The 14191-nt window shown below is 43.1% G+C and overlaps 1 protein-coding gene across 1 annotated transcript in view; it reads left to right on the top strand.

Moving 5' to 3' along the window:
• The first annotated feature begins 542 nt into the window (after positions 1–542).
• The window catches only part of LOC139285366 (uncharacterized), a 49546-nt gene continuing 35897 nt past the window's right edge, over positions 543–14191 (top strand). Inside the window, exons 1-4 of the mRNA XM_070905930.1 lie at positions 543–598; positions 3542–3646; positions 4104–4776; positions 7042–7859. Of these exons, the coding sequence (XP_070762031.1) occupies positions 543–598; positions 3542–3646; positions 4104–4776; positions 7042–7859 (1652 nt within the window). The remainder of the gene's footprint in view (positions 599–3541; positions 3647–4103; positions 4777–7041; positions 7860–14191) is intronic.

Genomic DNA, 14191 nt, shown 5'->3' with positions numbered 1-14191 from the left:
AAGCTGCAGAATCTGTCAGAGCATGTCACAGCCTGGGGGGGGGGGGGGGCTCAGTGCGTGAAACTACTACTGAGCTCCTCTTGGTTATGCCATCTTCTGTCATGCTCTCTCACATCACCATCACACGCGTTATTAATATCTATAGTAGGCTAGAGATGATGCACAGAGGCTGTAGGCCATATAGTTTCGGCAGGTTTGTGTGCATAAGTGCAGCTGTAATATGCAAATTACATTGTTTGCTTTCTGTTTCTTACAATTTGCTTCTGCTGTGTTCAGTGATGGTCCCGTCAGTAAAGCTTAAAGCCTCTCTCTCTCTCTCTCTCTCTCTCTCTCTCCATACTCTCATAGTCTCTGTGAACGTGGAAGTGATGACGGTTCAAGCAGGAGGAGTCGAGAGAGCTAGACATCCCCTGAGAGAGAGAGAGAGAGAGGGAGGGAGAGAGGGAGAGAGGGAGGGCGGCAGACAGGACCGGGACCGCGGAGACCGTCGGAGCGGGAGAGTTTACCGGGGTTTTTTTTTTTTTTTTGTTGTTGCCGGGGAGATGCTGTCCCCACCGAGGAGATGGATGAGAGACCAGCCTCTGAGCTCCGCGACCTCGTAAGTCCCGCTCGCGTTCTGTCCGCTCTGCCGCACCCGCTTGCCGCGGACGCCGAGTCAGATGTCGCGCCGTGGACCACGCTGTCGGATCGCAGCCCGAGTCCACAGAGGGACCGCTGTCGGTCCGCGCCGAGAACCTCTGTATAACGAGCACCAACTCTTTAAAAAAAAAAAAAAAAAACATGTTGGATGGAACACTTGTTTGGAGGAGTTGGGATCGGATCCTGGATCAGCAGCTGATGGAAGTGTCCACCGTGCGGAAGTTGTTCCCCTGGTCGTTAGATTCCTACAAATTCAAACAAACAATTCAAAATTGTTTTCTCTCTCTGTGTGTGTGTGTGTGTGTGTGTGGGGGGGGGGGGGGGGGGGGGTCAGGCTGGTCGAATCATCCAGGTCTGGGTTTGGGGTTTGACTGAGCTCCAGTCCACTTCAGATCAGTTGTTTTTTTGTTTTTTTTTCTTTCTGGAAACATGTATTCATGCAGATTGGGTCCAAAATTGTGGACCTGTCAAGATCTACATGAACCCAGACTGAGAGCTACGGTGTGAAAACTGACCCCGACTCTCTTGGTTTTTAAAAAGTGTGGTACTCCCCCGGACAAGAGACATTCCAGCGCAACTAAATGAATCAGGGTAATTTTCCTGTGGAACTAAATTAGTGTGAGAGTGGAGCGCATGGGCCCGGTCAGTCCAGGCGGCCGCTGAGATGCTCTGATGTGTTCTCAGCTTTCTTGGTCGAACATCAATGAAAAAGCCTTGAAACCACGCGAATCCGCCGTGAAACTGTCACGTAAACAGCACCACCCAAATCGGGGAAAAAAAAAAAAAGGCCAAATCGGCGTCTCCTTGGTTGTCGACACTGATATCCTATCAGGCTCCGGCCGGTGTGAAGTGTTAGCTTATCAGCATCAGATTACAGTCTGCTGGTTGGAGCCGATAAGCGTAACATTATTCTCAGGTCGTGTAGATGTGGGTCGGTGTTGCTGCCTTGAGTCCAAGTCCAAGGGCAGACAAGGGCTACTGGCTTGACCCCGAAAGTTTGCTTTCGCAACATGCCAAACGCAGAACATTCATCTCACGCCTCCTTCCTTTTTCCAGCTATTGAACTTATTGCCGTGAACTTTAGTGCACGGCCCCCAGAGGATGAGCCCCTCTGAGGTAGCCCACTGATATTATGCCTCGTACCGCCACGAGGCTGACATTTTCGGTTTTAGGCCCGAAATAATCTCGACAACTACCGGATGGATTGCCTCACAGGATGAATTATAAGAGCTGCCGCTGTCGAGTTTCTGGTCTCTTGCATCAACGATGTTTTCGTACGCCGACAGAACGATCTCATTAAGTCCATTTGGGAGCTGTTTGAAAGCTTTTGACTGTGTCTTCTTCGGGCAGATTGAGTTTGCCCAGTCCATTGGAGACGGAGAGAGCGAGCGTTAGGTCTCGACTCATTTCTATCAATCACTTGTACAGTCAATTTCCACCCTCCCTCAGTGTTTTTCATCAGGCCTTTAACAGCAACCGGCCTTCATTTGCTTGTGCTGTTACTTGAGGCAGGTATATTTGAATATCGTCTCCTATTTTAGATTCGGTGTGGCTCTACTGATGTGAATGTCTTTGTGTCCCTGTAACTGCTCCAAATCCAGTTGACGGTTTCACATTCTCCCCCTGGCTTTATATTAGAAGCCCAGTTGTTTAGTTTAGATCATAAATGCGATTTCTTTGCTCAGGGTGACCTGGCTGCGACGGTATCTCTGTCCAGGGACAGATTAAAAGCTGCGTCAGTCCACAGTGAGTAGAGCGGGACACATTGATCTGCGCTCACATTGGCTGTGCGTTTGACTGAGCTCCAGCCCCACTGCTGGCAGACAGGTTGCCTGGAATGCTCGAAAAAAAAAAAAAGACAGTTGCCTACCTGGGGCTGCCTCTTACACTTACGCACAGAGGTTAAAAGTTCATGCGTGTTTGTGAGGGCTACAGAGGGAGGCCTGGAGGAGGAGCGGGCAGGGCTCCAGATGTTGCTGTAGCCTGGGGAAACCTGTGGCTTCACCCCCCCCCCACACACACCAATTTGAATGTGTTTCAACAGACTACAACTTAAGAAAACACAAGTAGACACATACGCAGCATTTAGAAAAAATGCTGCAAATACAGAAACGCTGCAAGCAACTGAATCACTTTAATTCACGAGCTTCCACTGAATACATATATATACACATAATGTATGTAATATATATGTATATACACTAAAGGTTGAATGGTACTGAAATAAAGAAGAAACTCAAATCTAAATAAACAAATGACAAATGCGTATTCGAAGCAGACCTTCCAAGTGTGGTGACCAAGAGACGACTTGTTGGGTAGACACGGAATAGAGACTGCGGTTTTCTGAGTCTGTCTGGATTCCATCATAGTTTGATATATAATCGGTTCCCTCAGAGGCGGCGCAACGGGAGTCCCTGGAAGACCTGCGAGAAAAAAAAGGCAAAAAAAAGGTTACAGTTCTATCATGCTGTCATTTTAGCTCCACTCTGAACCAAGACTCCACACATGGTAACGATACATCTGCAGCCGCTGTCAAACTCTCCTCATCCATTCGAAGGTTTTCATACCAAAATATTTTGAGGTCCAGTTCAGGCAAGAAATGTTGAGAGATGTTCATTGCACCGTGCTTAAAGAAATCACCTGAACTAATTCCGTTTCTGGATTATAACTGCGGGTGGACAAGATAATTATAGTAATTATTCATAAAAAATAAAAATGTTTTAGTAGGACAACATTAACTATATCAAGTCATATTTTTAATTTAAGAAGAATACACATTATATTTATTTAGCTGGCGCTTTCATCCAAAGCGACATACAAGAATTGATACCAGGAAGGCTTTGAACAGTGTGTGTGTGTGTGTGTGTGTGTGTGTGTGTGTGTGTGTGTGTGCCCCCTGCAGGTGTGTGAGGAGAGGGCTGTGCAGCAGGCGTCACTCTCTGTGGATATTACTCGTCCTGCTGGTGGTCTGCATTGCCATTCAGACATTTGTCGCCCGCCAGGCCAGGTAAAGTTCTCGGGGCGAACCGTAACCACAATGTGGGAGGGGGAGAATTAGTTAGTATTGTCGCTCTCCACTCCTTTCCTTGTGGGGAGTGGCAGAGTCAGAGCCCTGACGCCAAACATCACTGCTATACGTATCATGCAATCACATGATAATGTATCCCACATGTTCGCTGACTGAAATTCCTAGAAAATGAAATGGAGGTGAATATCATGTCGTGTCATGCCCGGGAATTGGGATCCCAATATTTCCTGGGAATTCTCGCCAAAGTCTGCTCTCAATTCCCAGGAAGTATTGCATGTGTTTGTGTGCACCTGTGTGTCACGAACGGAAGACATTTACTGATTTACTGACTTCTCCAACCCTCATTACTGGAACACTCTGTGAGGCTGCGTTGTACAACGTTTCAGTGCTGTACATTGTATTACATCATAACGATTGTGTTTCTGACTTCTTCCAGGAATGACAAGCTGACAGGACTCCCGCATCTGGGATTCACTGTCAACAAACAGCACCTGTTTCCTACTCTGCAAAATGGCTGGGAAGGCCTCCGTTCTGAGTCACCGCTGGCAGACGTGCAGAGAGAAAGAACTGCAGACCGTCATCAGCAGAATGAGGGATACGGAAAGCCAGCAGATCATATTCCGTCAAGGCATGAGGATAAAACCGCCGACCTTGCTACGACTTTTCAGATGGAGGCGACAGAAGATCCACTTGGAGAGCTACTTCTACCAAAACACGGAAACAAGCAGAGCCTTAGACTTCCAGGTTCTTTGGTCCTCCACAGTACTAAGAAGGGTTTAACTGCAGACACGGGCAAAAGGCTCGCCAATATTGCCACTCCATCCAGGGTTTTAAAGGCTCACATCAACAGTGTCCGTACTAAAGCAACCTGCCACCCAAAGTCCCACATTTTTTTCCTCAAGACACACAAGACAGCAAGCAGCACCATCTTAAACATCCTGTATCGCTATGGTGAAAGCAGAAACTTGACCTTTGCCCTTCCCCTGAACAAACACAGCCAGTTGTTTTACCCATTCGTCTTTGCTTCACATTTTGTGGAGGGTGTCAGCAGCAGAAGTGTGAGCGAGTTCCACATCATGTGCAACCACATGAGGTTTCGAAAATCGGAGGTGAGCTTAAACCCCGAAAAACGATTCAAGTTGTGCAGGTGAATTTACTCAGCTCGGTTTTCATTTCCACGCCGACTCCATCTGTGATGGGCAACTTGCAAGGGCCAAATGTGGGTGAGGTGGAACCGAGTATACTGTGTGGGTCCGGAATAACACATTTCACACATTGGTTAATAATGGGCTATCATTTGGGCCCCATTTGGGCAAACCTGGGTGAGGCTCCACGCGAGCCCATATGGGCCTGTACATTTGGGTTGCTAATGGGACTAAGATGGGCTATATTTGGAGCCCACACAGTTGGACTTTTTTTGTATCCACCTACAAAACTGGACTACATTTTTATGGGCCCACATTTAGTTGAATGGCAATGCATCACTTACCCATGTGGGACCCCAGTGTACATGCTGGCTCGGCGATCACCTATAAACATGGTGCTATCGTTTCATCTTGACTTATATTTCATAATGGTATTTAATATCAAACAAAAAAATAATAATATTGTAGAGATACAGATGGAACCTGATTAGCCAGATTACAGATAGTCCTGGCAACATGTCTATGTGGAACCCCTTTTGGGTAGTGATTTCCTGGCATTTAGGGTCAGTGAAGGCCAAAAAGCTCCATACGGACCTGCAAATGTGGGTTGCTAATTGGGGCAGGGTACTTTTATAGTATTTAAATACACCTAGGCTAAAGACATTGAAACTAAATTTTTCACTACTCCACATATTTAATGTTAACATGTCAATAGGGTGTCACTTTATTTCCATACGAGATCATTTCAAGCCAAGCCAAGAAAAGACATTTATTTCAGCTTTAATTTACTGGAACAGATTTTATGTGGGTCAAAAGTTTAGTCAGTATTTGTTAACGTTGCCTTTTAATTGGTTCACTTGAATCAGACGTTTAGGGTATCCTTCCACAAGCTTCTCACAATACTTTTGACAGAATTGGTGTAACTCAGTCAGGTTTGTGGGCCTCCTTACTAAAACAAGCCTGGATTCTCGATTGGATTCAGATGAGGGCTTTGTGATGGCCACTCCAATACTTTTACTTTGTTGTCTGTGAGCCATTTTGTCACAACTTTGGCAATATACTCCTGCTGGAAGACCCAATTACCCAATTTCTGCTACAGTACTTGCAGATAATCCTCCTTCTAGACTTCACCAGTCCCATTTCCATCAAAACAACCCAACAACATAATGCTGCCATTATTATTTGGATGGAAGGTCTTGCCCTTTGTCCTCCACACCTAAAGCAGATCATTGTGGCACTTTGTCTCGTCTGACTGAGCTGCAGGTGGCAACAATGTCATGTGTCAAGTCATGTGGAGATTGCTCCTAAGGAGGAACCAGACTTGTGGAGGGCCACAATTCCTTTTTTGAGGTCTTGGCTAAGTTGCTTGCATTTTCCCATGGTATCAAGTGTAAAAACTCTTAAGGGTAGGCCATTCAATACCGCTGCACTCTCCATTGAAACACAGGTGCATTCCCAATTTGCTTCTAATTATGACACCCAAAAGTAATTTCATCAATTTCTGGGATCTTCCATACAGTTTCAATAGATAGTCAACTTGGTGTATTTAAACTTTTTCAGATGCCATTAGCACCCAGGTGTCAATAGCCAACAATGCTATTTGCGCCTGGGGTGAAATAGCCAATGTGGCTATTTACACCTGGGTGTATATAGCACGGCAGAGACACCCTCGGTTGACACTCAACGCCTGCAGGCTGAACTGAACACCCTCGGCCATCAATAATAACCCACAGAGGATGCTCACGCCAGGTGTAAATCGTCAAATAGCTGCCGTGTGACTATTATCGATGGCCCACTAAAAAATGTTCTAGTAAATACAAGAAATGTCTTTCTTTCTTTGCTATTATGTATGTAACGTATTATGCATGTATGGTTGTTGTGAAACCTTGAACGTGAATGACTTTATCCCAGGTGTATTTAAATATATGGCCTCAACTGTACTATGGTATCAATATAACTTAAAAATGACACGGCTGGTCCAACTTTATGGACTCCACTTAGTTGCCCAACTGAGTCTTAAATGCGAGAGCATTTTCCCACATTGGGCCCCAACGTTTGTCAAAAGATGATTTACGAGATTCGTTAGATCTAAGTTCTCTTACCTTTGAAAATACAATTTTATTTCATTTTTTTAAATGTATTTCAGTGACAGTAGTAAAGTAGATAGTAGAACTTGAATGTTTCAACATGCCATCTCTAAAATAAATGACTTTCTACGTTATGTCCCAGGTGGCAAAAGTGATGCCTGAAGATACCTTCTACTTTTCCATCCTGAGGCATCCGGTGACCATGATGGAGTCCATCTATATGTACTACAAGAGCATCCCAGCCTTCCACAAGACTCACAGCCTGAATGAATTCCTGGACAACAGCTGGAGAAACTACAACTCATCACTGACCAACAACCACTATGCTCACAATATCCTGGCTTTCGACTTTGGCTTTGACAACAATGTTGCAGCTGATGCCGAAGACTTGGAGGATAGAGTCAGTATTGCTATTGCAACCATTGAACGTGACTTCCACCTTGTTCTTATTTCTGAATACTTTGCTGAGTCCATGATCTTACTCAAGCATGCCCTCTGCTGGTCCCTGGAAGACGTGGCCTCCTTTAAGCTCAACAGCCGCAGTGAAAAAACTCGTCACCCCCTTTTACCAAGCACTGCAGAGAAAATCAAGAGGTGGAATGCTTTGGACTGGAGGATCTACCTGCACTTTAACTCCACCTTCTGGCACAAAGTGGATAGGCTGGTTGGGAAAGAGCAGATGAAGAGGGAAGTATCTCAGTTAAGGGCTCTACAAGCCAAGCTAGCGAACACCTGCCTGAAAGATGGCGGGGCAGTCGACCCGTCCCAGATAAAAGACGCTGGGTTGAAGCCGTTTCAGTATGGAGCAGCTGTCATTCAGGGCTATAACCTGAACCCACATTTAGACAGACAAACCAAAACAAAATGTCAGAGACTTATAACTCCAGAACTGCAGTACACAGACCATCTGTACACCCAGCAGTTCCCCGTGCTGGCTGCTAAGCATAGACAAGCAACTAGGTTGGTTGCTCCACAGCGTCAGCGCTCAAACAGAACCAGTATGATGGGAAGAGTCTTGACGAGGGAAGCCCATCACAGACAGATCATAAGACGCAAATTCTCAAATCTCAAGGACCAAAGGGCCCCCAGAAGTGCTCTGTTAACACATACGGAAGCTAACAACAAAACAAATATGCCATGAGTGGTAACTGTGACTAATACTTCACACTGCGAGATGTGAAAGCAGCCGTCTAATTCTCAGTTTTTCTAATTACAAAACTGAAAAACGTGTGAAGCAGTAAAGCAGCTGGTGACCCCTAGAGAAGGTAGTCTCCATTATAACCCGCAAAAGAGTGTTAAAGATGGAACAAACAACATGTTGTTTTACTGCTCTTACAGCCAGTAGTGAAGCTGAAATGTAACGGTTCGAAGGTGTCCCAGTTTCCTAAAACTGAAAGGGTTCATCCTGAGACAGATTTCCATCCAGCCTGATTCAGGTCGGGCCAATCACAATTGTTTATTTGACGTGGGGCGGGTTTAAGCGCCGCTGAGGCATTTTCGCAAACAACCACGATGGCTGTTGCTGATGGGGAACGCGCCGAATCCGCTATCGCGCCAGTATTAAACGAACGAACTAGCTCATTTAATGTCACGCCACGTCGGAGGGGAAAGCACTGTCCTGTCGTCGTCAGCACCAAGTTGCTAGTTAATTAGGCACTTCCTGCTACATCCGATGCATTAACAGTAAATCCCACATTCATGAAACATTATATGCAGCTTTTCTTGATACAGTCAGAGGAGAGGCGCTGATTCAGCTCTCATGGTCAAGGTCAGGGTAAGCATCATTATAGTCGCTATAGGTTTGTTTTGCATTGGGGTTAGGGTTAACCCGGCATAAAGAGTGGAAGCAGGGGGAAACGGTCAGGAGAGCAATCTTCCTTTCTTTCAGGGAGGTGCTGTCGTGTTCTCATTATTAGAATACCAAATGATGACTGCATTTAATTTATGTTTTGAGAGCCTCACTTTACCTATGTAATGAAAATAAAGCAATATTTAGTCAAAGCAACACGTACGAATGATGTTCAAGAAAAGCACATTCAATTATTTATCATGATCTTGGTGACTTCTATAAAAGATACATATTTCATAGTTGTGTTTTTCTTTTTTTTTCTTCTTTTTTTTTAATCAGTATGCTGATTTCAGTTGCTGTCGTGAGTAGGACTGAGAGTATGCTCAGTGTTCTCAAGACTCCGGCCTTTTGTACAGGCCCTGATGGCAGCCCCAAAGCTATTATGTGTGAACTAGTTAACATAGGGTACAACGTGACATTTGACGTGTGTCGCCAATTACGCACAATTACGATTACGAAAGACACCGTTAAGAGATAAAATTAACAAAAATATTGTGGAAAAAAATAATATTAGTTAAATTCAATGATAATTTTACCATTTGCTCTGGGATGCAATTTGCTCTGGGATACTTTTTTTTTTTTTTTTTTTACTAAGATGAATATGCCTGTACCACACATAAATATGGTCATAAATAACAACCACATTAACATAACAAAACCTCAGCTTAAATCTTAGCAATTCTGCTCAAGTCAACACCTAAACAGTTAAAGTGGTGTCAGCAGTCAAACAATGGTAGCTGTACAGCGCAATCCAGACAGTGTATGTCAGTGTTATTATAAATGTAAAACGATGTAGTCTGTCATGGACAATACAATGGCGGCAGATCATAAATATTAAGAAACTTTTCCTCCCACTCTTACCATTAGTCTCTCTCGTCTTTCTAACCATTTCTTTAAATTCATGAATAAGAAATGACTTACACCTGCTTGGGTAAGTTCTGGTTTTACTGAGTTTTACAGCATACCTGTGTGCCACACCACATACAAACTAAGCTACATTTGAACGTACATGTAACTGGTGCAACAGGCTGCAGTTCCCAGCATCAGTCAGCTCTTCAGTCAACTCATAAAGTCAAAAAAAAAAGAAAAGAAAAAGAAAATGGTAAAGAAAAATGTCCACACTGGTAAAGACATTAGATGAAGGGGATTAATCTATGTAAAGGTGTATGTTAGATGTAAAAACAATGGAATCCCGGTTTCAACTACACTGATTGATGAATGGATGGAGATGATATTGATATATGAAATAAAACCTAGGGCACCATATACCAGTTTAATCAGGAGAGACAAGTGAATGAAGTTAAGACATCTAAGGGTCAAAACAGACCGATATGAGATGATATGAGTCTTGACAGAAAGTCTTTGGAGCAGCAGCACGATAATTATGAGAGAGCGTGCCTGCGAGGAGTGAATGGCAACGTGTTCAAGTTCACGACATTGTTTTTTTTTTTTTTTTAAGTGCAACTTCCTGATGCACCTGAATGCACCACTGGTTTGGTCTCTGTGAGACGAGGAGCGCAACCTGGTGATGTGCAGGTGAATCCTCGGTAGATGTTGTGGAGGAGGATCAGGTTCAGGCCGCCAGCCTTCAGTCCTCTAAAAAAAGGACGCGTCCTCATAGGCTGAGACCTTCCAAGAAGGCAGAGCCTGACGCGGGACAGAGCTACACATATTGAACTGATTCTGAAGAGTGAACATATATATAGAATATTTTTGTGGTCTATCTTCATTGGTAGTCTTTACTCAATTGTACTTATTGGTTTGTTTCTACCTGTGCAAAATAAATGACTAAACCAGAAGCTTGTCTTCAGTATTCTTCATCACCGTTTAAAAAAAAAAAATGTATAACTGTGTGAAATGCAGAAGGGTATGTGAAGGAGCCTCACTGAATGTAGGATGGAATCGAGTATTAAAGTGATAATTGATCTTTTCAATATGTGAAACTCTCTTTGGTCCTTCCATGCTAAACTGTGGTAGTTCTTTAAGAAGACTAAATGACACAAACATTCTTACACTAGAAAGCACTTCATGTATTTTAATAAAAATAGCATTTTTAAATCAGTATTTCAAAATACACCCGTTGATCAATCATGCAATACTACGGCCGCGTTATTGCTGCCACCATGACAGCAAATATTTGGTTTTTGTTTTCCTTTATAATGTCAGAAGTTTCTCATTTTAAGAAGATTGTTTTCATGTTATAACAAGATATCTTTCATTTTAATGACACATTTTTTTTGTTTTTACTAGATACCAAAATATTGAATTTATACAAAAAACATTATATACTTCATTATATAATTTCTTTTTATCAGTTTACATCACAAAACTTCAACTTCATACATCAAGGTACCTCATTACAAAAAGAATCACTTCTTGTGATAATATATATATATATGTATATATATATATACACAGTGCTTACACCCAGTGTAAGGTGTGGCCAAAGGAGGTCGTACAAAATATTAAGATTTTTGGTTAATGTATGTGAATAAGGACTATTTAGTTGTTCCAGTTTGTTATTTGCCTAATAAATAACAATACAATTTTTAGTTTGAAACAAGTTTTTGACAGATTTCTAAAATATTTGTGTTTTCTCATTTTTATGACAGGTGGTCTAATAAATTTGTTAAGCACTGTATATATATATATACATATATACACACACTCTGAATCAGAATCAGAATACTTTATTGATCCACGGGGAGGGGGGGGTGGGGGGTGAGACTGTACATATACTTATTATACCCTGGTTATATGATTGGTATGAGGTTGCTATATTTTTACACCCTGAGGCCATATAGGATATTTATGTTTCAATGTATGAATAAAGTATCAATGTAAGTATGACGGGTTTCTTGTTTTAATGAGATACCTAAGGGATAATCCTCGACAACATGTCCGTTATGTTGACCTACATGTTTTTGTGATGTAACAAGATGAACTCATCTGTTATAACAGATATATAATTATTTGGTATCTTGTAGTAATGAGACAATATGTCATAACAAAACATTATTTTCTGACGTGAAAAGGATTTTCACTTTATAATGAGAGAGTGAGCAAACCTTAACCTCATCGGTCATAATCTCTTATCAAGGGAAAAGCTTCAGGTAGCTTCAACAAAACATGACCGGACATTGGTGGAAAAAGTACAATGAGCAAAGAGGAGTGGATATTTTGTCTTGTCCTGGTTACTTGAAAGCAGACACTATATTAAGGTTTTTTTGTGTCTGGTTTCTTTTAGTAGAAGCACTTTCTCTTCTTCACTCCAGCAGTGCGGCTTCTTTTATTACATTTGCCAGACATTTTTTCCTAACCACACATAACACACCAACAGTCAAGAACAGTCACCAATGTACCGCAGGAATCCATTTTTTTTTTTAAATGTTTCTGGAAGCACAGTTAAGCACAGTGAGGCTGAGGTAAGGGAAAATAACATTGAAAGAATGTTAAGGAAAACAACATCAGTGTTTCATTCACTCGTTTCGTCACAGAGTCCGGCATATTTGCAGACTGAGTGTGTGTGTCTTCACGCTGTGGAGTGAGTGTACCGGTTTATGGCGCTGGAATGCGTGCTGGGATAGGTTTAAGCCCCCAATTTATTTTTAAAGTGAAGGGGCGATTGAATCTGAGAATGAGGCAGTAATATGATTCAGCCACTAGATGGGACTCTTGTCCATGTTCTGACGGTCCTTTTTGATACTGCTGCATGCAACGAGGCTGAAGGTGGCCCCTTGTGTTTGGTAGCTATTATTACACCGAACACTTTTCTGACAAAGGAGTACCTAATCAATTGTCTGCTTACTTTGTTATTAATGAGACAAGGCTGATATATTGACAAAGTCTGACACGTGTCTCTGCTTCAATACATTAATACAGTCAGTAGTGTGTGTGTGTGTATTTGTGCACTGCTTGCAGAGAGGTAGAATTTTGTAAGCATTTGTTCCAAACACAAATTCACACATGAACAGTTAACTGGATATGTGTACGTTTTGTCACTGTGTGCCAGCAACATAATGTAAAAACATGCATAACGTTCTGTTTTAGGTGTCTCTGAAATGCCTGGCCAGGTGACTGCAAAACACATTTGTGTTTAAATGATTAGCTTCTTTTTCCAGAATGTTTCCTCCCAGTGTGCAGCCTACAACTTAGGGCTGCAGTCTGGCAGCACTGACAATTCAATTCAACGGAGGACGAGCAGTAAAGGAGGCAGAAAAAAGGGACCACGGGAATAAAGTGGAGCTACAGTTCCAGGAGGGCAATCCTAGAAGCATGTGAGCATGTGGCAGGGTATGTAAACCTGCCACCGTAGGAACATGGTCAACGCACATAGCTGCCCTCCGGTACTTAAACAAGTAGCACTGCACCCCTGCCTGCCGAGTAGGAAGAGGAGAGTCATCCTCAGTGTTTGACAAATATTAGCAAAATAATTGATGACGAAAGACATTGAGAATTGCATTGACTGCATGTGCATGCTCATTAGACGGGCTACTCCGGAAAACACCTGTGGCTGCAAGAAAACGAGGTTTATGAGCTTAATGAATGAACAAATGAGTGAATCATAATTTGTTTGCATTGTGCTTTTTATAGCAGAGCCATCCCATAAGACGCATTGAAAACACACGAAAACAGGCTATGTTGTCAGAGTAACAGGCCTCTGTCACATGAGGGAAATGTCCGCCATGCCTCAGCCTCAAACTGTAATTGTACTGTTTTAAATGACCCACAACACTTTTGTATTTTTTTGCCATTGACCAATTACGCAAACCAATGTCAGCGCCCCCCCCCAAATTTCAAAAATACAATATGATGTAATGGAACTTCCTGCAGTAATATATAAGAACAAGGATCAGTGTATATAATGGAATAGTGGCATTAGAGTGTGCCAGAGGCCACCAAATTTGGGCTTTTAATTTTTCATGCCCCATTAGCTGGCTACTCCATATCCTTGTAGAAAGCCCTGTCCGGCGCCGTTGAGAGCATCTTGATGGGGAACATCACTGTCTGATACGGAACCAGCACTGAACAGGACCGCACTGCAAGAATAAGCCTAGGAGAATCATTAAAAGGATCCCAACAACCCGGATAATGGCTCTTTCTTCCTGCTGCGGTCGGGAAGAAGGTACCGGATACACCGAGCCAGCAACGAGAGAGGCTCAGGAAGAGCTTCTACCCTCAAGGCCACTAGGATCCTAAGTGAATGACGCCACTGCCTTCAACAGCAAGTAAAGCTATCTGTCAATCAGGAAACTCCGTAAATCACAGAGAGTTGAGAGCAGCCGGTGGGCATCAGACAGCGTGCTGCTAAAAGAATGTGGCCACATGTCTGAGCAGATCGGATCTCGACGCGTCTTGGGTGCATTCACACCCGGTATTAGAGCTGTCCACTTGCGATCGGATCACCCGGGACGCATGTTAATACCAGGTCTGAACAGGTCCA

This window comes from Enoplosus armatus, chromosome 5 (genome assembly GCF_043641665.1).
Source record: "Enoplosus armatus isolate fEnoArm2 chromosome 5, fEnoArm2.hap1, whole genome shotgun sequence".
Taxonomy (NCBI): Eukaryota; Metazoa; Chordata; class Actinopteri; order Centrarchiformes; family Enoplosidae; genus Enoplosus; species Enoplosus armatus.
The sequence above is the reverse complement of the archived record's forward strand: the minus strand, read 5'-3'. Positions and strand labels throughout refer to the sequence as shown.